At 42.8% G+C, this 25,492-nt stretch overlaps 1 protein-coding gene across 7 annotated transcripts in view; it reads right to left on the bottom strand.

Moving 5' to 3' along the window:
• Window positions 1-25,492, bottom strand: part of SMYD3 (SET and MYND domain containing 3) — a 780,787-nt gene that overhangs the window by 167,030 nt on the left and 588,265 nt on the right. For all 7 annotated transcript variants that reach the window (XM_002717632.6, XM_089311679.1, XM_089311675.1 and 4 more), the window contains 2 exons: window positions 17,096-17,163; window positions 15,109-15,211 (listed from right to left, as the gene is read on the bottom strand). In XM_002717632.6, the coding sequence (XP_002717678.3) occupies window positions 15,109-15,211; window positions 17,096-17,163 (171 nt within the window). The remainder of the gene's footprint in view (window positions 1-15,108; window positions 15,212-17,095; window positions 17,164-25,492) is intronic.

Here is a 25,492-nt window from a genome sequence, read left to right on the forward strand (position 1 = left end):
AGATCCTAGGTGAGAGAAAATAGTTAAAGAAATCTTTGGGCTTCTCTCCGGCCCTAAGAGTCTACTTTATGATACAGTTCTTTAAGCAACAACTTGATGTTTAAAACACTTTGCACTTGAATAGGTCTCCATCTCCAATGCACAAAATCTAATTAAAAACATACAAAACCATCCTTGATTTGGTCTGTAACTTGTTCCACCCTCAGTTGGAACCTTCCCACTGTCAGTTGATAGTAACTTATCTTCTCAGTTATCCAAGTGACATTTTGGAGTCATCCTTGACTTGACTCTCCTTTAACTCAACCATCTAATCCAAGAAATTCTATGGGCTCTACCGTAGAAATACATGCGGAACCAACTGTTCTCCACCTTCTCTAACGCTACCATTCTGGCATCAATCACCATATCTCCTGCCTATAAACTCTAGGTCTCACAAGTGGCCTTGTCCCTTCTTTCTTTTGGCTCCCAGCACTCTACTCCAACGCCACAAGGGCTCTCCCATTCTGCCTGAGTAAAGGCCAAGTTCCACAGTGCAACTCAGTGTGGACCCAGGACTGGTGCTAGCACATGATGTGGGAAACTAGTCTACGATGAAATCAGTAACCAACAAAGTAGAAAAGCAATTAGAAACTTTTATACTAATTTGGTAAGGTTTTTACTATATGTTTTAAAGATTTCATTATGATTAAAACCTACAAATATATCATTTTGTAATATATATTACAAAACAGTTCTTTGTAACTAGCAGATAGAGAAGCAGTGCTTCACATATCCCCACCCCGTTCCCTCGTTGAACTCACGGCCCACTCCCAATCTCGGTCGGTGCTCCAGCCAACCCTCTTTTCTTCCCCTCCCTCCCCTGACACTCCCACCTCAAGGCCTGGCCACTGGAGGTTTCCTTTCCACTATGGTGAGCTCCCTCTTCTCCTTCAGATTCACATCAAATCTCACTTTCTCAGTGAGGTCTCGCTTGGCCATCCTATTTAAATTAACAACCCAATTCCCACCACACCTCAGTAGTCCTAATTTAATTCCTTTACCTTTTTCTAGTGGTTTTTTTTTTTTCTGTAACATTCGTTATCCTATACCATAGTACATACATTACTTCATTATTTGGTTTTAAATGCAGAAAGTAATTCTGGGAGTATGTGTAGTAGAGGAACAAGGGGATAATGTAGGAGAGCAGAAAGGTAGGATTATCCATGAAGGAGATGACAAAACTCCCTAGAGCAAAGAACTCCGTGTGGTTTTTCTTATACTGTAAAGAAAGCACCTCATGTCCAAAAGGTATGATCTCACTTGTTTGGAATCATGGTAGGGCAGAGAAGGCAATCCTCTCTGACACAAAACACAGTTTTAGGAAGGTACACTAAACATACAGGCAGGTGGGGAGGCCCGGCCTGGCTAGCTAGATGCATCAAATGCACCATGGCCATCACCAGGGTGATGGAAGCCATGAATGATCTGGGTGGCTGGCTGTCCAGATTCTTCATGTGTTAGACAACTATTACTTGCCACTCTGAACACCAAAACAAGAGCATCTCCCCACAAGAAATGTAGACAATGATGCTACTATCTACTGTGTTAGACATCTGGAAAGGCAGCATGGGACGGTAACAAGCAGAAAAAGTCTTGAATTCAGATAATGCTGGGATTTGCACCCACGTGGATCTTTTGATGCAAGTCTGATGCTCTTTTAACCGTAAGAGCTGCTCTCATACCTCTGGGTACTCTAGAAGAGACTAGCTCCTTCAAGAGCTGCCACAGCACCATGAAACCTGAAATACTTGACAAATGTGCCAGGTGATGCCCTGTGGCAACTGGGCTCCCTCAGCTGAAACTACAGCCACTTTTTCATTCCTTGAAGTTAATTCTCCTGCCTCACAAGATGGAGCAAAGATTGCCTCTGAAGTGCGAAGGGCCACCCTATCAAGCAAATTCCTCCTGTTTCTGGAGAATACTATGTTCCAAATAAGCAATTTCTAGACACACACTTTGAAACAGCCTATTAGTGGTAAGTTTAGGGCAGAAAATATGACAGGACTTCAAAACATTTATGGGACATGGGTATTATGGAAACAATACACATAGATTTCTTTTCTTTTCTTTCTTTCTTTCTTTCTTTCTTTCTTTTTTTTTTTTTTTTTTTGTACAGGCAGAGTGGACAGTGAGAGAGAGAGACAGACAGAAAGGTCTTCCTTTACCGTTGGTTCACCCCCAAAGTGGCTGCTGCGGCTGGCGTACAGCGGCCGGCGCACCACACTGATCCAAAGCCAGGAGCCAGGTGCTTCTCCTGGTCTCCCATGGGGTGCAGGGCCCACGCACTTGGGCCATCCTCCACTGCACTCCCGGGCCACAGCAGAGAGCTGGACAGGAAGAGGAGCAACCAGGACAGAATCTGGTGCCCCGACCGGGACTAGAACCCAGTGTGCTGGCGCCACAGGCGGAGGATTAGCCTAGTGGGCTGCGGCGCCGGCCACACATAGATTTCAAACATATTTTTCAAAATAAACCTAGCTTTTACTTCCATTTCCATGAATCTTTTGAAGTACTCTCATACACTCATCTTCTATTGTCATACTCTCTTGGTCTCACTTTCCTAATATGAAGTTAGGTGGTAAAATGAGCTAATCTCTATGTTCCATCTTGGGTTAACTATAGGACCCTAATTCTCAGTACAGCACAAGATCAGTTCCAGAACCCAATCAGGTCAATTGGCTGTAGTTACTGAATGATTACAGCATGCTCAGTGTGAAGCCACTGACTTCCAAGGTGCTTGACTACCCAAGACTTTATTACAACCACCAAAATTCATGAGTGATAGTGCCTGGCAGTGAATGGACAACAGGAGACCAGTTGTTTCATTTACCCCCCATAAGTAGATTCTTACAGCCTCCCTTGGTGTCTCATAACTGCCTGTAACCATTTCCTGGACTATGCAATGGCTTTTTAACTGGCCTCCCTGCTGTCTTCAGTTTACCTTTCATCTTCTAAACTGCTTTGAGAGAGACTTTACCAAAACTCACATCTGAACACGCCATCTAGCTACACAAAGATTTTTGATGGCTTCTCACTGCCTATGGGATAAAGGCACAGAAGGCTTTCTCCGAGTGATTTCATGAGTGCCTTTCTAGTCTCCAAATCTCTCCCTATACCCTACAGTCTATCACAGTCATGTACAGTGCTACATCTCTGACACAACACATACTATGCCAACACATATCTGTGCATTGCTGCCTTAGCCGGCCAGTGCCCCTTCCTCTACATTCGGATCATCACCTCGAGCTTGGCTCAAATATGCATCTTCCAAAGAGGAACAGCCCATCCCTTCAGAAAGAATGACCCATTTTCCTCTCTGCCTCTTTCATGCATTGGAAGCTTACAAAAATAACACCTATCAATGCTCAAGGACAAAAACATTTTTATTTATATTTTTTGAAAAATCCTGGCAGATCACTAACCAGTAATGACAGAAAAATCATTTTCTTCAGCCAGAGACAAACCTTCATTAAAAACTCATTGACTCACCAGTCCTAATGGAGTATCTACTCACTATATGTAGGGCTCATTTGGTGACAATATACATTTGAAACTTGGTCACTGATCAGTGGATGCTTTAACAACACAGAACAAAACTGCATTAAAATATTAATGCCACTGACCATTGCTCTGTCACTTTAATGTGCATCTCTTAAGAAAAATGCCCTAAATCATCTCTAACATTATTACAGTAATATCAAAGAGATTTTCCCAGATCTTGAATTTTGCTTACATGAAAATCTCAAAGAAAAGTGAACTCCTTTTCCAAGAAACCATCATTTCATTATCTACATTATCTACAACTGAGTGGACAACAAGACAAAATCAAAATTAGACATTGTTTTTACTCCTAGAATTACAGTGTCATAGTTACAGTTATTGTTTTCTGCTAGCACTGGCTCTGAACTGAAAAAGACTGAAAAACTCACTTCTTATTAAAGGAAGGACAGAGTTGCCTGTGTCAATCCACACCCCCCCCCCCATATAAGTAGTACAGCATGGAGAGAGATCTCTCTGGCTTGGAGGAGGGAGAGGGATTAAGCCCAGGGTCAGTACCAAGCTCATCACAGTGAAGGAAAAAATATCAAGCAGAGTCTCCCTACTCCCAACCCACCCCCAAGGCAGTACTCCAAGACTGAGCCTCTGGATTAGCATCAACGAAATGCACTAGGAGCTGCCTCTACCACCCCCTCCCAACCTTGAATAATACAACACAGTGACAGGTTCCAACCACCAAGCAGTAGGGCAAGAAAGTGAGTGCAGGACTAGACCTTATAGCACAAGGCCTTGTAAAGAAGCAAATTAAGCACACAGCATCTGCCATTCCTTCCCTCCTAACCACCTCTAAACCAAGATGGACTTTACAAATCAGAGCACAGGCAAGCAGGAGGACCTGAGCAGTCCCCAGTCACAGTAGACTCTTGATGCATTTACTGCTGGAAAATCCTGTGGTCCTTGCAGGCTTAAGTCCAGTTTGGGGAACTGCTAGGTTATCATACTGTTGTACTGCCTGGAAGAAAGAGTCCAGTTCTCATTGCACCCCCTTTGACCCTGGCTCTTGCTACATGGAGCCATCTTGAGGCCTTATGCCCCCAGAGTTGTATGAAGCAGTTTCTCCCAGCAGCTCTACAAACTCAGACATGAGAACCATCTAGAAGGTCCCATCTATGCTCCTATGGCACTCAAAAGAAACTGGGCAGCATACTTGAGTAGCTTGGCCTACAGAGACACTAAGAAACAGACAGCCTTACTTTCCCTTCTGCTGCCCCAGAAGTAGCCACGTGGCCTTGCTCAGGATCTTCCAGTCTCAGGAAGTAAATGAACCACTAGCCTGTGGGCTATGGCTCCAGAGGCTTAGGGACACAGATGAGCAGCACCCCCACCCCACCCCCAACCAATCATGAACCTAAGAGGCATTCAATCAGGCTTTCTTGAGTAGTGTGGCCCACTGAGGCGCATAGGAAGCAACTGGGTGACCCTGTCTATCCCTCCTATGGTCCCAAGAAGCAGCTGAGCAGCCCATTCTTCTAAGCTCAGCCCACTGAGGCCTTGAGAAATAGACACTCAGCCCCACCCAGGCCCCAGACTTGGCAAGTAGCTGGGCAGACGTCCTTGCGCAGGTTGGCCCCTGGAGGACCCATTAGGTTACCTATTCAGCTCTTGGACACTGACAGGGAACCCACTCCACTACAGGCATGGTGTACCACACCCTCGTGAGTGTGTGGACTTACTCTCACACAGCCCATGGAAACGGATAGATGCACCCCTCTCCCCCGGCCAGATGCACCAGCCCAGAACTGCCAGTGAACCTGTCCCACTTAAGGGAAACACATCCCAATTAGAAGTATAACCTTATTACCCCTGCAGCCTAGGCTGTCAAAATACTTACAAACATCATCAACACTGATTATAGCTGAAGAAGCTACAAGGGAATGCCACTAAAGCACTAGAACCAAAGCGAAGGCAGCTAGAACTAAAGCCAAGGCAGTATATGCAACCAATATCCTAGGACACCATGCCAGCAGAAAGTCTTTTACTACAAGTCATCCTGTAAAATTGGTAGAAGCAACTAACCCACCAGATGTACAAAAACCAACACAGAGGCACAAAGAAGCATTAAAAAAAAAAAAAAAAGTAACAAGATATCACCAAAGGAACACAGTGACTCTAACTTCCATTTCTTTGTGACTTCTTGCTAAAGTATCTGCTGAAGAACTAAAAATTAATGATTTTAAGGAAACTTAATGAAACACAAGAGTATAGACACAGACAATTCAACAGTATCAGGAAGAGAAGTCATCATGTGAATGAGAAATTCATCATGGATAGAGACAATAAAAAAATCAAAACATTTGGAGCTTAAGAACTCAATAAATGAAATTAAAAATAGAGTTGAATTTTTACATTTATTCTAGTGGTTAGGGCACTAGTTAAGATGCCTGCATTCCATGACAGAGTATGTGGGTTCAATACCCAGCTTGGACTCCTGACTTGTTTTCTGCTAGTGCAGACCTCAGAATCAACGGTGATGGCTTAACTGACTGGTTCCTGCTTTTCCCGGTGAGACCTGGATTGAGTTCCTAGCTCCAGGTTACCACCCGGTGCAGTCAGAGCTGTTGCAGATATTTGGGTACTAAAGAGATGGGAGCACTCACTTCCTTTCTCTTTCTTGGGTAGTGAACCATGGGTGGCAGTGTGTTTCCTTCTTCTTCTCCCCTCTCCGGCATTTGGGTACTGAACCAGCACATGAGAACACTCTCCCATCCCCTCTCTCTCTTTAGTATGTGGATAGTGAACCAGTGGACGGCAGCATTTTCTCTCTGCCACCCTTGCATTTGGATAGTGAGCCAGCAGACGGGAATGTAACTGTGGTCTCTCTCTCTTTCTCTCTCTGGCATTTGGGTACTGAACCAGCAGTTGGTAGCACTTTCTCATTCTCCCTCTCTTTCTCTGGTATTTGGGTAATGAACCAGTAGACGGAAGTGTTTGTACTCTCGCAACCCTCCACACTCTGCACTTGGGTAGTGAACAAGCAGATGGAAGTGCACTCTTGCTTGCTCTCTCTCTTTCCCTTTCTCCCTCCTTTTCAAATAAAACAAAATTTTAAATACAGTTGAGAATCTCAACAGTAGAAGTGAGTAGTCAAAACAAAGAATTTCTGAGCTTGAAGACAGATCTTTTGAAATAACTTAGAGAGAGAGGAAGGACAAAAGGAATGGAGAAAGAGATGATGAGAGAATAAAGGAGCCGGCGCCGCGGCTCACTAGGCTAATCCTCCGCCTTGCGGCGCAGGCACACCAGGTTCTAGTCCCGGTCAGGGCGCCGGATTCTGTCCCGGTTGCCCCTCTTCCAGGCCAGCTCTCTGCTGTGGCCAGGGAGTGCAGTGGAGGAAGGCCCAAGTCCTTGGGCCCTGCACCCCATGGGAGACCAAGAGAAGCACCTGGCTCCTGCCATCGGATCAGTGCAGTGCGCCGGCTGCGGCGGCCATTGGAGGGTGAACCAACGGCAAAGGAAGACCTTTCTCTCTGTCTCTCTCTCTCTCACTGTCCACTCTGCCTGTCAAAAAAATAAAAAATAAAAAAAATAAAGGAGAGCAAATTGAAAATAGCAGAGTCTTTGACCTGTGGAACACCACTGAAGAAACAAACATCTGTTTTATGAGTATGCCAGAAATAAAGAAGGGGAGAAGGCATAGAAAAAACCTATATGGTGCTGGTGCTGTGGCGCAGCAGGTTAAAGCCCTGGCCTGAAGCATTGGCATCCCATATGGGTTAAAATAGAGTTGAATTTTTACATTTATTCTAGTGGTTAGGGCACTAGTTAAGATGCCTGCATTCCATGACAGAGTATGTGGGTTCAATACCCAGCTTGGACTCCTGACTTGTTTTTTGCTAGTGCAGACCTCAGAATCAATGGTGATGGCTTAACTGACTGGTTCCTGCTTTTCCCGGTGAGACCTGGATTGAGTTCCTAGCTCCAGGTTACCACCCGGTGCAGTCAGAGCTGTTGCAGATATTGCAGCTGCTCCTCTTCTCATCCAGCTCTCTGCTTTGGCCTGGGAAAGCAGTGGAAGATAGCCCAAGTCCTTGAGCCCCTGCACCCATGTGGAAGATCCGGAAGAAGCTCCTGGCTCCTGGCTTCGGATTGGCACAGCTCCAGCCATTACAGCCATCTGGGGAGTGAACCAGCGGATGGAAGACCTCTCTCTTTGTCTCTACCTCTATCTGTAGGTCTTTCAAATAAATAAAATAAATCTTTAAAAAAAATAAAAACCTATTCAATGAAATAATTGCTAAAAATTCTCCAAATCTTGAGAAAAACATTGACATCCAGGTTCTGAATGTTCAAAAAAATCCTAAAAGATTTGACCAAAAAAGATCCTCTTCAAGGCATTACAGTCCAGCTGTCAAAAATACATGACACAGGGCTGGCACTGTAGTATAGTGGATTAAGCCCTGGCCTGCAGTGCCAGAATCCTATATGGGCACAAGATTGAGTCCTGGCTGCTCCTCCTCCAATCCAGCTCCCTGCTAATGCACCTGGGTAAGCAGCAGAGGATGGCCCCTGAACCCACGTGGGAGACCTAGAAGAAGCTTTTGGCTCCTGGCTTCAGATGGCATCAGCTCTGGCTGTTGCAGCCATTTGGGGAGTGAACCAATGGATAGAAGACCTCATTCTGTCTCTCTTTCCATAATTCTTTCAAATAAAATAAATTTTTAAAAAAATACAAAGAGATAATTCTAAAAACATCCAGAGAAAAGTATCAATCCACTTGGAATCCCCACTATATTAATCATGGATTTTTTAAAAAACTTACTAATATAAAGAGAACAAATTTCATACACATAATTCTAAGAAGCTAACCTCCATCCCTCTCTTCCTCACTCAATCTTCCTTTTTCCTTCCTTAATTTTTGCAAAAACATAATTTCAATTTGCTTTACAATTACAGGCCTAATGCACTACTAACCATAATATGCAACAAGCAAAAGTAGAAAGACCACAGTTCTATAGGAACAAGTGCTAAAAACAATAATCAAATAACAATAATCAAAATAATCAAATCATAAGATGTCTGTTTATTCTTCTGCCTCTTTTTGGATTCTACATTAACTATCACATATCAGAGAAAACATGATATTTGTCTTTTGTGTACTGGCTTATTTCGCTAAACATAATGGTTTCCAGTTGCATCCATTTCATTGTAAAAGACAGGATTTCATTTTTTTTATGGCTGAGTTGTATTCTATAGTTTCTGTGTGTCTATGTATGTATGTATGTATATGTATATATATAAATGTAATCATATATATATATATAATCACACATGTATATAATCATATATACTTTATCCAGGCATCAGTTGATAGACATTTGGGTTGATTCCATATCTTAGCTATTGTGAACTGAATTAAAACTTTATCAGCCAGGAAAGAATGGGGCAAAATATTCCAAATTCTGAATGGAAAATAACTTTCAGCCAATAAAACTATACCCAGCAAAGTTATCCATTAAAATGAGGGAGAAATAAAGACTTTCCATGACAAGCCAAAACTGAAAGAATTCATTACCAGGTTGGCCCTACAAGAAATGCCTACAAAAGCTCTACACTGGGACTGAAAGCATAATTACATTTTTTAAAAAGTAATCAATTGTAGATCAGATACACACAAAATCTCATGGTTCATATCTTACTCTTTATTCTACATTTTCAAAATATATTTAGTTGAAGTTTTTTCATTTGTATTAATTAGGGCTACAGTTCTCTGAATTTCTTCTTTATTCTCATTAGGTTTGGATATCAGGGTTTAGTTGGTGTCTTAAAGGAACTGGAAAGCATTTGCTTCTTCTCTGTTTTCTTAAAGAACACATTGCCATGCTCTTATATGCTTTTTAAGTGCTTAGTGAAATTCACCAGTGAAACTTTTTAGGTCTTTGTTACCCCTGGGAAAATATTTTAAAAGTGAATTTGATTTCTTAGATATATATGAAGCTATTTAATTTTTTTATCTCCATGTCACTTTTCTTTTTTTTTTCCTTTATTATTTGACAGGCAGAGTTATAGACACTGAGAGAAACAGAGAGGAAGGTCTTCCTTTCGTTGGTTTACTCCCCAAATGGCTGTTACAGCCGGCGCACTGGGCCGATCCGAAGCCAGGAGCCAGATGCTTCTTCTTGGTCTCCCATGGGGTGCAGGGCCCAAGCACTTGGGCCATCCTCCACTGCTCTCCCGGGCAACAGCAGAGAACTGGACTGGAAGAGGAGCAACTGGTACTAGAACCCGGTGCCCATATGGGATGCCGGCGCCGCAGGGGGAGAATTAACCAAGTGAGCCACGGCACCGGCCCCTCCAATGTCACTTTTCTAAATTTGGGTTTTTGAAGAAACATGCATTTCACTAAGTTGCCAATGTTATCAGAATAAAGTTGCTTCACATCCTTATAAAAAATTTAAAACACAGTGACTCTGACCCAGCATTCCCACTAATGAGTACGTATGCAAAAACAATGAAATCATTATGTTGAAGAGACATCTGTACTCTCATATTTATTGCAATACTACTCAACAATAGCCACAGTATGGACTCAACCTAAGTATCTACCAGCAAGTGAATGGATAAAGACAATGTAGCATATAGATATAATGGAATATTGTTCGGTCACAAGAAAGGTTTAAATCATTTCATTTGTGACAACATGGTTGAACCTAGAGGACATTATGTTAGATTAAACAAGTCAGGCACAGAAAGAAAAACTGCACAATCTCAACTCCTATGTGGCATCTAACAAAGCCGATCACACAGAAATTTTGAGTAGAATAGTGATTATTGGAGAGTGGGAGAGGGAAGGGGTAGGAATTATAAGGAAAGGTTAGTTAACGGGTAAAATGTTGGACAGGAGGAACAAGTTCTGGTGTTCTATGGCACAACAGGGTAACTACAGTTAACATAATACCCTGTGTATTTATTTTATAGTATCTAGAAAAGAGTTTTAATGTTAGTACCCCAAAGAAATAATAAATGTTTAGGGAGTGTATATGTTAATTACTCTAATTTGATCATTGTACAATGTATACACATATTGAAACACCACACTGTACTCTATAGCTAGGTACAATTATGTATCAATAACAACACTTTGGTAGGCTGGCATTGTGGTGTGGCAGGTTAAGATGCACCTTGTGATGCCAGCATCCCATACTGGAGCAGCAGTTTGGGTGCTGCTGCTCGACTACCAGTCCAGCTCCCTGGTAATGTGCCTGGGAAAGCAGCAGATGATGGCCCAAGTAGTTGAGCCCCTGCCACCCACATGGGAAACTGGCTCCTGGCTTGGCCTGGGCCAGCACCAGCCATTGTGGTCATTTGGGGAGTGAACCAAATGTAGAGGAAAGCTCTCTCTCTTTCTCTCTCTCTCTCTGACTCTTCTTCTCTGTCACTCTGCCTTTCAAATAAAAAAAAAAAACTTTTTAAATTAATGTACAACTTTGAAAACCAGTTCTATCCCATTGCCTGTCTCTCTCCTGCAGATATAGATATATATATATATATATACATATATATAGTTATAATCAATGTATATATACTGACTGCCTCCTATACCAGGTGTTTTATGAAACCTTCAGATTAACCAAGGAGTTTGCTTCTGGGCACCACACACTCCCTCATCACCTGGTCCTATCTGAATGCTTTACTCTATTAACATAAACTGCTTCTTGTTTCTTGAACTCACTGCTCTGTCTCTGGCCTCTGTATCTTTGTCAGAACATCTACCCTGACTTCACCCAACTCTAACTACATGGATTCTTTCAGAGGACACGAGCCACTCCTCTGGGAAGCATCCTTCTCTACTCCCCACCTCCTACTGCTTACTACCACTTGGGTGGTGCCCCAGCTTTATACTTCCAGAAAGCCCCATACATCTACCTTTACAGCATAGCAGGTGTCATATTCTAATATTGTTTTCTGTTCCATGCAGTTTCCCCAACTATACCCTTAACTACTGAAGACATGGATGGGTCTCACACACCCTTACATTCCTAAAGTTTCTAGAACAGCTACCCTAGCTTCCAAGACCCAGTAGGCACACATGAATTAGCTACATGCTTTGGCAAAACAATAAAGATGGCTGAGAGGAGAAACAGATTATCCTAATCCCAAAACACGTTAGATTAAAACTGACATTAGGGATACTGCTTATGTTCAATTTATGCAAATCACATTTCTCCCAATTACCATGGCTCCAGAGAACACTGGCAGCTAATGGAATTACTTATTTATAACAGTTACAATTTCTTTTAACCAGAAATTCCCATAAGGGTAGCCTGGACTGTCCAGCTTTCTTCCCTGATTCATATTTCATAAGACTAGCAGACCATCAAATGTACTTCATAGCTGAACACAATTCTGAAGGGAAACTAACATCAAACCAGCATGTGAGTCATGCCTTAAAGCACATTACAAACATCCCAAACCAAACCCAAACAAAAAAGACCCAACAATTCTGAACAAAAATCCTTGACTAACAAAGTGTTATCAGAAGCACTGCTTTGAAGGGAAATGGTCCAAAGGTAGCCAGAGCATGATTTTATGTGTACAGAAGCAAAGGGTAAGAAATTTCTGTGGCAGCTTTTGTTATTGTGGAATCTTACACAGTTTCCACCTTTTTTTTTTTTTTTTTTTTTTGACAGGCAGAGTGAGTGGACAGTGAGAGAGAGAGAGACAGACAGAAAGCTCTTCCTTTACCGTTGGTTCACCCTCCAAGGCCACTGTGGCAGGCGCGCTGCAGCTGGCGCACTGCGCTGATCCGAAGCCAGAAGCCAGGTGCTTCTCCTGGTCTCCCATGCGGGTGCAGGGCCCAAGTACTTGGGCCATCCTCCACTGCACTCCCAGGCCACAGCAGAGAGCTGGACTGAAAGAGGGGCAACCGGGACAGAATCCGGTGCCCCAACCAGAGTAGAACCTGGTGTGCCGGCGCCGTAAGGCGGAGGATTAGCCTATTGAGCTGCGGCGCCAGCCCTCCAGCTTTCCTTGTGTGTGGTTTGAAATGTTCCTATCTCAAACTGGTGACGGGCTGGCTTCCATGTTCTTTTCTTTCTGGAAACTGGGACATACCTGAGGACTATTGGTAGCTTAAAAAAATGTCTTTAAGATTCTATTCCACTTCTTGTTTGCCTTTAGCAAACCCCATTCATTTATTCAACAAATAGAAATTGAGGATCTTCTGTTGTAGAGTCTTCTACAGTCTTCCCTGATAGAGCCCATATTTTGGTGCCTACATCTCCCAAGAAATCACACTAAAGATGGGGATGCCCTAATAAACAGCAAAGCCAAAATGCAAAGTGGAAGCTCTGAAGTTATCCAAGTGTCACAATTTACTCCATTAACAAATTCAGCTAATTCCACTATCTGCACAATGCCTATAAATTATACTTCTTAATGTCTCAGAATATCTTATTTTATGTTCTCCTTCTCTTCTCCCTCTGCTTCAAAGGATCAGTTTTAACTGGATAGGATGCATTTTAGTTGTTGAATACAGCTACAGACACTAAATAAGCAGGGAATGGGGACACAGTCTTACCCAAAGACACAAGAGTCCCACACAACAAAGAGATGTCCCATTCGGTGCCCTCACCAAGAAACACTGCTGTCCTTTATACTATGCTCAATTTAATATAAATTCAGTTCAGTGGAGTTACCAAATGCCTCCTGGGTGCGAGGCAAAGCGCCAGGAGATAGAGAACGGATGAAGACAAAATTACCTGTCTACACAAAGCTCCTAGTTGAAGAAAAGTCACCTAAAGAGCCAGAAGGAGCCGAAGATACATTAATAACCACTGTCAGAGAGATCTCACAGAGAAAGCTCTTCCTTTAATGTGGGGAATCGGGAAAAACTTCACCGAGGAGACAGGGTTTGAGAAGACCTTGAAAGGCAAATGATCTTAGATGGGTAGAAACAGCAGCAGGGAGAGGAAGGACAAATGGGCAGAGGCAGTATCCTTCACCAAGACATGCATAGTAAACAGTAACAAAGCTTTTTAAACCAGCTACTCTAAGATGGACTTCTGGGGAGCATCCTCTTTGTGATGAGAGGACGTCTTGCTCAGCACCATGGAGGAAAACACCTGCATCTGTAGGGCCTGACACTGAGAGGAATGATGCGTCGCAGGCAAGACAAAGGGTGTGCTTGTTGATCCAGAGGTAGAGAAAGATGTGAGAGTGAGCGAAGCACAGAGCATATTTGTTTCAACCTAACAAAAACCAATCAAGGACCATAACTTGCAACCAGACTATATATATATATATATATATATATATATATATATATATATATAAATACATATATATATATAATTCTTGGTTGTTTCTAAAAACTCCAACCATCTCTCATAGTTTTTCTGTTTGTCAAGCTCCCTGTTTTGTTCTTTAATTTACTACCACAACATCATCATCATCATCATCATCAATTCACTCTGACCACCAAACTAATATTATGGATACATAGTGGCTCCCTTGTCTTATCTGCCTTGAAGTCATTTATGACCCCAACAAAAATAAATCAAAATTCTCCACATAAGTGACAGATATCCCAGTGTACTTATTTAGTACACTAGCCCTAGAAACTGGAAATTTGGAAAGTCATTGTCTTAAGAGGCAGTGTATTTGGTTGCAAAATCAGTTTACAGGGAGTTTTGTCAAAGCCAAATCCCTGTCTACATAAAATATGGCATCTCTGAGTTTAGGTTTTATTGGCTGAGTGCTACATAAATGCAATAAAAGCTTATGATATTCTGTTTCCCTTGCAATAAACATCGACTTTAGCAAATTGGAGGGGAGAAGGGAACTGAGTTGTAGGAACAGAAATCAGCATGTGTAGTCCCTGTGCAAAGCACAGGCGGGCTCTGCTTCAGGAACCCAGGAGCAACCCATCTGCAGCTGCCTCACAGGTCTCAGGCTTCTGTGATGGTTCTTCACCAAAGGGGCTGATCTGACTGCAAACCTGGAAGCACCCCAGGCCAGCTCATTGCTGGTAGTGATACTTCCTGCCTGTTACTGTCTTTGCATCTTTGCTATAGGTGCTGATGGGTCTACAAAGTCTGCCTTGAAGCAGTGAAATCTGTCTTCTTATCATGAAAATAAAAATGTGATTCACCTTCAAAAAGCAGCCTTGAGAGTAAGTAAGCCTTGCAGTCCCATTCACAAGCTGGGCTGTCTTGCTTGCCCACAGAAGTATCATCTTTTTCAGGGATATGAGAGGCTGCAGATCTGCTGCTACTGGGGAGATGTAATGACTTCTATGTGTGTGTGTGTCACACACCTTTCCCTTACATATACGGGAGTGAACTGTTATCATCCAGAAATATGGTGACCATTCCCCAAAACTCAGCCCATCTATAGTTTAGGAGAAGTAATGATTTGCCACTGGGTTGAGGTGACTGTCTTATCAATCTTCTCATTGGCAGAAGGATAATGAAAAATCGCACCTCAAGCAGAACTGGTTTTAGAGATGGGCCACACTGAGAGGGTGTTTGATGGGAAAAGAAGCCAGGTACTTGGAAGCACCCATTTCCTTACCTCTTCTCCCGCCTCGATGTCTCGGACTGCACGCAGTAAGAGGTGGGGCCCATTGAACACAATCGAACAGTTGGGGTCACAGCTGTGATTGAGCAGTGACATACTGGAGGAGAGAAAAGAGATAAGAGGACATCATGGCTCAGCACACAGAATCAAACAACTAAATTTAATAAGTGCAATAGACAAAAAGACATTTCAGATTAGTGGGACCGAGGCTGGCAAAGTAGACAGGATAGCAGGGATTGAGTACTCTGGGTACCTTCACAGTTGTGCACCAACAGACTTCTTATGAAACGCTCCCCAGGACGGAGGCTAATTAGTAAGCTTATTCATAAAAACATTTTCTGAGTCCTTTCTGAAGGTGAGGGTGGGGTAGTAGTTGTCTTATTAGATATCAGCAAATAGGGCAACCAAACATGAAGATCGAAGAAAACCCGAGTTGCAAGGAAATAATCTCTGAGATAATGGGATGCGTCAGCCAACACAGCAGCCAAGCTAACAGGACAGGGGCTCATTTGCTAAGGAAACGCTGCCTCTGCTAGAACATTCACACTGAAGAATAATTAGGAGAGCTTTCTCTTAGGTGGAAAGCTGAGGCTGTCTTGCTAACTAAATCGTGATGCATTCTGGGCCAAAGTCCAGTTATTTTATTACCTTGGAGGAACTTTTTTTTTTAACCATCTGGGAAATGGAATGGATTTAAGCAGTTACCATAAATGGATAATAATTAAAATGAGCACTTACTATGCAGAAAGCACTTTCTTAGCAGTGGATCATGTTTATCAAATTTGATCACAATAACCATATGAGGATCATTTATACTGGTAAATGAAAAAATGATATATAGAAGTTAAATGATTTGCCAAAGGATACACAACTAGTAAGTGGTAAATGAATTTAAATCAGGCATCCTGAGCTCAGAGCCCATGCTCTGAACCATCTTCTGTTACTGCTTCTTTTTTTTAATTTATTTTATTTATTTGAAAGAGTTACAAAGAGAGATAGAGAGAAAGAGAGAGAAGGAGAGAGGGAGGGAGAGAGGGAAAGAGAGAGACACAGAAGGAGGGAGGGACAGTGACAGTCTTCCATCTGCCAATTCACTCCCCAAATGGCCACAAGCCAGTAGTTTCTTCTGGGTCTCCCATGTGGGTGCATGGACTGATGCACTTGGGCCATCCTCCGCTGCTTTCCCAGGTGTATTAACAGAGAGTTGGATTGGAAGTGGAGCAACCGGGACTTGAATGGGGGCCCAAATGGGATGCTGGGGTTTTAACCCACTGTGCCACAGCATCAGCCCCTGTTACTGGTTTTTGAGAGCTATTACCAACACTCTTGAGCTATAGCTAATATACCTTTGTGAGAAATAAGAAGCTGAATGTTCAGACTCTCAACTAAGTATAAAGAAAGACTACATTAGTGTTTGGGCCCTAATGGCATGAAGACAACAAGAAACTATGTGTGCCTGAAGCACTTGTGGAGGACAGGCTATTAGCTCAGTGATGAAGTTCAGCTCAGCAATACTTTGAGACAGCTTTTTGGAGGGCCAAGCCCTGCATTTTCCTGGCTCTGCGCTTAGAGTAAGTGAAATTAAAAGAGAAAATGAACTGATTGGTGCAGTTCAGCAAGTCTGGAGAAATAATCATGTGTTTCATCCCTGGAGGTTGAGGAGTAAGACCAGGTAGGGGTGCAGGAATAACCAAATCTCAGCCCGACAGCTAATCAGCTCCAGCAAGTCTCAACTTCCTACACTCAAATCCTCCTGAGAACAAGAATTTAGGTCTGAGGTCTGCCTCTTTGCTAATAGCCCAGAATACAATGTAGGGTTATAAAACCATTTAAACTTAAACATTTTTTATATTTTCTTAAAATTTAGCTTGGCTGTATAAACAGTGGCTGCAATATCCTTTCCAACTACCTCAAAAAGTATGGGGGCTGAGTGGGAACTAAAGTTGTGTCTTCCAGTAAATGAAAATACCATTCACCATACCTAGGATATAGGCCAACACCAACTTCCTGCATCTCTGCATTACAGATGGTGAAAGAGTTGCAGATCACCTGCAAAAACAAGAAGGAGACAATCAGCTTTTTTTTTTTTTTTTTTTTTTTTTTTTTGGACAGGCAGAGTGGACAGTGAGAGAGAGAGAGACAGAGAGAAAGGTCTTCCTTTGCCGTTGGTTCACCCTCCAATGGCCGCCGCGGCCAGCGCGATGTGGCCGGCGCACCGCGCTGATCCGATGGCAGGAGCCAGGAGCCAGGTGCTTTTCCTGGTCTCCCATGGGGTGCAGGGCCCAAGCACCTGGGCCATCCTCCACTGCACTCCCGGGCCACAGCAGAGGGCTGGCCTGGAAGAGGGGCAACCGGGACAGAATCCGGCGCCCCGACCGGGACTAGAACCCGGTGTGCCGGCGCCGCTAGGCGGAGGATTAGCCTAGTGAGCCGCGGCGCCGGCTCGACAATCAGCATTATTAAGAGTCACTGAAGGAACTTTGTAGGCAAGAGGATAAAAATTTTCAAAGTAAAATGCAGGGACATTAAGTAGCTTCTCTGGAGAGAGTCAAGTGAAATGCAGGGCTCTTTGGTTTGTAAAGGGACTTGTTTGGGACATGTTCCCCTTAAGAATATCAGGTGGTTATGTGCAGCAGTAACAACATCCTGGGAGTGGGGGGAGGGAGCAGCCTAAACGAGCCCAAGAAATATTAATTTCAGTCCCATCATCTCCTGATACCAAAGCTACACAGTTACATGAGATGTCTGAAATTCAGCATATAAATAAGCTATTTATTGGAAACTAGATTCCTACTATATCATGAGGTTTTCAAATTGCCTGCAGTTTCCAAATGTCACTGTATCTCTAACGAGGAACAGCAGCCTTTTCTTCCCAAAGACGGAAGTACGTCCTGAGCAAGTTTGTGGTTCAAGTTCATAACCGACCACAAGGAGCATGGGAAGTATTCACTCAAGCTACGACACTCACCACACACACGGAGACCCCTACTATGCATATGGCATGGTCCTCCACCCTCAGGGGTCAAAAGGCCAGGACAAAAGAAGTAAAAATGCAATACTGTGCTCAAGGAAATGAAATGTTTCATTTATGAAATAGGGTGATATATGAAAGGCTACACAGAGTCATGGCAGGAGCACTGGACATGAAATGAGAAATCGAGGTCCTGGCTACACACACGTCATTGTCCCCAGTAGGTACTGGATATAAAACAGTGAAGAAAAAAACCAAAGTCCTTGACTTCACAGAGCTTATTCTAGCGGGCGGAGGGGGGCGGGGAGGGACCGCCCACTGATAGAAAAATGCCACATCTGGACACATACTAAGGAGAGAAAATGGCAAAGTAAAGGAACCAAAAACAAACAAAAGCAGTAAGGAAAGCTCTTCAGGACAAACTGACAAAGCAGCAACCTGAACGGACTGTGAAAATCAGTATGAGTACAAGGGTACTTTGAAAAATTCATGGAAAAATGGAATGAACAGAATTTTATTTTGGCACAAATTTTTTGAAATCTATGCATAGCTTTTTCCTAATGGCCATTCTCCATGAACTTTTTGAAGACCTAGTGTGTGTGTGTGCTTGTGTAAGTATGCATACACATAAATATACAGATTTATATATAAATATATACTAAATATATATATATATATGTACCGAGCATTCATGTCAGGAGAAAGAACATTTGCAAATGCCCCAAGATAGCAATATTCTTGGTCAGAATAATGGTAAGAAGCCTGCAGTGGCCAAAACAGAGGAGGTAGGAAGAAGAGCGGGTAAGACAGGAGGTCAGAAAGGCAGGTAGATTGAATTTGGAAAACATCATGCTGAGTGAATTAAGCCAGTCCCAAAGGGACAAATATCATATGTTCTCCCTGATAGGCGACAACTAACTCAGCACCAAAGGGGAAACTTGTTGAAGTGAAATGGACACTATGAGAAACAGTGACTTGATCAGCTCTTGTCCTGATGGTTGATGCATAGGGCTTTCAAACCATGTTTCAGTTTATTCTGGATGAGACAGAAAACCACTGGACGAGTCTGAGCCAAAGGTTGAACGAAGTCAGCCTCTGTTTTGCAAGGATGCTTGTGGTTGTTGTGTACAGAAAGAGCTTTAAGAAGGCAAAGATGGAAGCAGACGACAGTTAAGAGGTCAGTGCAATACTCTAGTGAGAGGTGATGGTGGCCTGGATGTTGGCAACAGCCGAAGTAGGGAGAAGAGTGGAGGGCAGCCAAGACTTTCTGAAGGACTGCTTATGGGGAGTGAAAAGATTTATGGACAATGGTCAAATTTTTGGCCTGAACAAGTGAAAGGTTATAGTTGCCATTTATTAAGATGAGAGAAAATGTAAAAGGAACAGGGTTGGTTGCAGGAAGTCGAGAAGTCCAATGGTTTTGTTTTAGTTATGTTAAACTTGAAACAGGCATGTAAGACATCCAAGCCAAGGCTAAGAATGAGCAATAGGAGTTCAGGGAAGCAATTAGGGCTGGAGATATAAATTTAGGATGAAACATAACACAACCCATCAAAAAAGAAAGCACAGGAGGCCACTACAGACTTGAGATGAACCCGTGACTACAAATGGATGCTGACTTGTTATAAAATCTCTGTAAAGGGAAAAGAAGTGAAAACAAATCCTCTAAGTCAGGTTTATATGACAGAACACACACTATGTAAAATACAGTCAGTCCTCTGAGACTGTTCTACATGAAATGTAGTGCAACCTATCATGGTTTGGCATGTTTTCTTTTAGAAATCTGATACAGCTACAGTTTCATATCAGAAAATAAATTGGTGTACACACACATATTTTAAATAGATACTAAACTGTTAAACAGCATCTATTTTGCATTAAGCTGCAACAGTATACTGTCTATATATACTTAAATAGAAAATGATTGTTTAAAATACAGGACACTGGGGCAGCCATTGTGGTGCAGGAGGTTAAACAGACCCATGCGACACATGCAGCCTGTATGGAAGTGCCAGCTTGAGTTCCAGCTCCTTTGCTTTCAATCCAGCACTCCCAGTAGTGCACCCACAAAGGCAGGAGATGAAGGCCCAAGTACTTGGTCTCCTGCTACCCATGCAGAGGATGTGTGGTTCCTGCCTCTTGGATTCATCATGGCCCAGTCCTGGCTGTTGCGATGATTTGGGGAGTGAAATAGCAGATGGAAAACCCCTCTCTGTCTCTGTTTCTGTCTCTCTCTCTCTCTCCCCCTATCTGTATCATTTTGCCTTTCAAATAAAAGTAAAATAGTTTTAAAGGAAGATTACTGTACTTTTATTAACCTCTGGATAGAAGGAACGGAAGCAGGAAGTGTCGCAGGTATGAAAACCAAAAGCAGAGGTTTTCATACAAAACAATTGCTTCCTCCCCCTATACTCCTTGAAATAATAATCTTCTAATCTAAAAGCACAATAATATTTTAGCCAGGGCATACTTTTTTTCTTCCTATGGAAAATGACATTTCATTAAATGAAGATTAAAAATTTAACTTCCGATTCTTCCTATCTGTGTGACAAATATTATCCATCATTTAGGACTTAATCTAGCCCTTTGAAAATGCCCTATTCTTCTTGTTTGCACATTTACTAGGCCTCAGGAAGAAGAATTTGCAGTCTCCCACCCAGAATAACAAGTGGAGGGAGCCAGGCTGGGAAGGAAGGACAGTTAAGGAGATGTGATGGTTTATGGTTTTCAGGATTCACAAAGGTGTTGCCAGAACTCAGAACAGCGAGGATGGTTATGACATCTATTTTTATTTCAATTTTCAAGACTGAGTACAGTTTTATATCTCCTTAATAGGGAATTTGTGGGAGCCAGGAACTCAGTCCAGGTCTCCCTTGTGGGTGGCAAGGACCCAATTACTTGAGTAATCACCGTTAACTCCCTGGGTCTGCATTAATAGGAGGCTGGAGTAAGGAGCTGAAGCCAGGTATCTAATCCACAGTGTGGGATGCAGGTATCTTAACTGACACCTTCATCACTTCACCAAATGATCACCCATATTTTTTTTAAAGACAGAAAGAAAGGAAGTTGGAAAACAAGTTAAAGAAAAACACAAGAAGAGAGAAGTCTATACATTTGTCTCAAGATACTTCATAGAAAGACTTTAAAAAAAAGATTTATTTATTTATTTGAAAGGCAGAAGCAGAAAGAGAGAGAGGCAGACAGAGCAAAAGAAGTCTTCTATCTTCTGGTTTACTCCTCAAATGGCCACAATGGCCGGAGCTGCGCCAATCCGAAATCAGGAGCCCAGAGCTTCTTCTGGGTCTCCCACGTGGGTGCAGGGGCCCAAGGACTTGGGCCATCTTCTACTGCCTTCCCAGGCCATAGCAGAGAGCTGGATTAGAAGTAGAGCAGCTGGGACTCAAACCGGCACCCATATGGGAAGCTGGCACTGCAGGCAGCGGCTTTACCCGCTGTGCCACAGTGCCAACCCCCATATAGAGACTATTTTATAGGGATGAAAGTCTATTAAAGCACATGAAATTTCTAGTATTAAAAAGCATTAGAAAGGAAACATATAATGAAAACATTTTTTATTTTTGTTTGATGGCATGAAGACTGTTAGTCTCCAGAGTGTTACTGGAAATATGTGCTTGCACTTAGCCACCCAAAAACTCTCTTACCTCATGGCTTAGAAAAAGACCACAGAAACTGTAAAATATAACCCAGTCAGTTTCTCAAAGAATAAATTATAAGGATGTAGCTTAGATGCTATCTAAGGCCCAAAGCAAAAATATTTCATTTAAAATTTTGTTGATAAGTTTTTTGTACAAAATTAAAGCAAGCTAAACTACATCACCACATTTTTAAATGGGAACATTAAAATGTTGTCTTTGTATATTATTTTTATTATTAAATATTTTACAAACTCATTTTATAATATGACAAGTAAAAAATAATGTTACTTTAAAAAACGTCTTGGGGCCAGCGCTGTGCCGCAATGGGTTGAAGCCCTGGCCTGAAACACCGGCATCCCATATGGGCACCAGTTCGAGTCCCAGCTGCTGCTCTTCTGGTCCAGCTCTCTGTTATGGCCTGGGATAGCAGTGGAGGATGGCCCAAGTCCTTGGGCCTCTGCACCCATGTGGGAGACCTGGAAGAAGCTCCTGGCTTCTGGCTTCGGATCGGCACAGCTCCGGCTGTTGTGGCCATCTGGGGAGTGAACCGGTGGATGGAAGACCTCTCTCTTTGTCTCTACCTCTCTATGTAACTCTGTCTTTCAAATAAATAAAATAAATCTTAAAAAAAAAAAAAAAGTCTTTACTCCATCCCATCTAACAGTGCACTTGGGAATGTGTCCTTGTAGGCCCTAGCATGCTCAATTGTTTCTACAACAGCAATGAAGTCTTTCACATTTCAAGCTGTGACCACGAACAGGTTGCACAACACACTAGACATACAAAATGCTCAACAGTGACATGCCAAAGCTAAAATCAATATCAAGGCCAACATCACGGGCGAGGGAGTACAGCAATCATAATATTGTCTTTTCTATTACCTATCTTTCCCAAGGTTGGACTACTGAAAGTTAGCAAATAAAGCCTCTTTAGATAACATCCTTGCCTTCTAAACCTACCATTTTCCATTTTCCAAGGGCTTCACTTACAACACAACTTATTATACTTTAAATATCTGTCCTTGAGGCCGGCGCCGCGGCTCACTAGGCTAATCCTCCGCCTAGCGGCGCCGGCACACCGGGTTCTAGTCCCGGTCGGGGCGCCGGATTCTGTCCCGGTTGCCCCTCTTCCAGGCCAGCTCTCTGCTGTGGCCAGGGAGTGCAGTGGAGGATGGCCCAGGTGCTTGGGCCCTGCACCCCATGGGAGACCAGGAAAAGCACCTGGCTCCTGGCTCCTGCCATCGGATCAGCGCGGTGCGCCGGCCGCAGCGCGCCGGCCGCGGAGGCCATTGGAGGGTGAACCAACGGCAAAGGAAGACCTTTCTCTCTGTCTCTCTCTCTCACTGTCCACTCTGCCTGTCAAAAAAAAAAAAAAAAAAAAAAATTAAAAATAAATAAATAAATAAATAAATATCTGTCCTTGATAACAGAAAGCAAAATAGGATTGGTAGTCACAAATCTGCTCATTGTTTTCTCTCTGAAGCTGTTACCTGGCATCTCACCTCCTTGAAGTTATCTGATGGAAAAAGCATTTACTACTGATGCCTATAAAATACATATAAAACTAAAAAAGCACTGTAACATGAATTGTTTAATTTTCCTCCCATATCTTGAGGCTCAGAACTACTATGATATTCGTAAATAGTTTATTATAAAATATTGCAGTCAGTTTTTACAGCTCAGACATGAAAATTTTCCTGTTACAAATTTCATTTAGACATACTTCGATCCAAAAAGTCGATCACAAAGAACTTAACTTCCTCCTATGGATCACACTTCCATTCAGGTTCAAGCTCCCAAACTGTTCTCTGACATTATCATTACTTTCATTATTCTCTTTCTGCATAATTGGGGCAGAAAGCCTCCCTTAGGCAGTGCCTTTGTTCCTCACTATAATTTGTCTTAGTTCCAGTGCTAAGTTCCTAAATGAAGTATGCTAAGAGGTGTATATCACTTGATTAAGGGTGAATCATATATAGCAGAGTGTGGCTCAAATTATCTGTTTTTCCATCAAGTTAATGGAGAGAAGAAAACTACAGAAAAATGTTCCATGTGAAAAATAAGCCTGAACACTAACCAACTGCTGAATGCAATTCCCAAATGAGAGATAAATTCAAGCATGTGCTGAGGTTACTCTCACTATGTAGAAATTAAGGTGGATGAATATTTTCTCCAAGAGAAATCTTGGCAGGCAAGAGCTTTTCATACTGATCATGTTTGACATCACAGGGAGTAAAATCTAGAAGCATATATTTCATATTATAGCATGTGAAGTATGCTGCGTGGGGCCTACAAGGAGGCCTACAAGGAAGTATTGCAGGGACTGACACCCGGGACTATTTCTGCATGGCTGTGCAGTGGATGGATGGAGGAATACTTCTGTAGGCTAATCCTTATATGATTTCTCACATACACTGGACCCCTCAGTATTGCCCGATGACACCATGGACAGTAGCTATGGAAGATGACAGGGGTCAGACTACAGAGAATTACAACTTAATTGTGGGTTCCACGGACAAACAAGAAATTAGGCTTTGAGATCACATGGTATCCCCTGTGATCTCTCAAGGTATGCTCCTGCATTTTAAGGAATACAGGCAGAAGGAGAAGAGAGCATCAGTCACAGGCCTTTTCTCTAGAGGTGCTCAAAGTTACCATTTTTCTCCTCCAGCCATTCTGACAGATGGCCAGAAACACAAAACAGACCCAAGATTTCAACACAAGTGACACAGGAACAAGAATAGGCAGGGAGTGAGTTAAGAGTAAGTGAGCTGGAAATTTTTCCACAATTTCCGTCTCTAGCCCTGCACCTTAAACTCCACTTCCTTGCATGCCAATCTGACATGCCCACTTTCCCATGATGCACCTGAATCTCCTACATAGTGATAGAGGGGATGTCATGATTAGCACGTGTACATAGAGCATCGCACAGAGATACCGTGGAGCTCCCAGAAGGCCTCATGCACACTAACCCTAACCCTAACCCCACTCCACTTGTGTATTCAGTTAGGGTATGACAGGCTCGTAGACATGGGTGCAGCCCTTTCTGGGCTTCTCATGCTCTCTCCCTGTGGGCAGCCCCTTTTCCTCTGGCCCTCTCATGGTGAGTATCTCTCCTTGTTGGCTTGCCCACATTTACCCCTGTATGTATGCTTAGTCTCTCAGTTTAAATAAATCTTGCTGTCATTACTGCACTTCATGTATACCTCTACTTTGAATTCTTATCTCATGCAGGGCAAGAGCCTGGAATTAAAACTGAGAAACACATTCTTACACCATAAGGACACAATTTCATCATTTGTCTTCTCTACTGGTTACCACTTTAAACTAGTCACCATAACAAATCCATAAAAGGTACTATTCCCAGCCTCTGTCCTCACCAGACTCCTGAGTTGCTGAGAGCACCAGCACACCACCCCTGCACCCTCTGCATTCCCTACAGGCATTCCCAAGGGAGCCTCCCTTGGTCCTCTCCGAGCTCATCAGAAAGGGAAGAAATGAGGTAATGGAGAGAAGGAGATAAAATGCATCCTTTCTTTCACAATAGACTTTGCCGAAAGTAAAGTCTGGCAGGCTCTTCTTGGTTAGTGAGACTCTCCTGATTAGAAGCACGAATGTAAAAAAGACAGATAAACCCAGGCCTGGAAGAGAGAGGCTGACTGCTGAGTTTACATCTGATCCCCAACAAATATTCCTATCCTTTCTCTGGAGTTTGTCCTCGCATACCATCCTATGAGGTTTCCACTCTTCAT

This window comes from Oryctolagus cuniculus, chromosome 13 (assembly GCF_051225735.1).
Source record: "Oryctolagus cuniculus isolate XC-2025 breed Fujian yellow rabbit chromosome 13, ASM5122573v1, whole genome shotgun sequence".
Lineage (NCBI taxonomy): Eukaryota > Metazoa > Chordata > Mammalia > Lagomorpha > Leporidae > Oryctolagus > Oryctolagus cuniculus.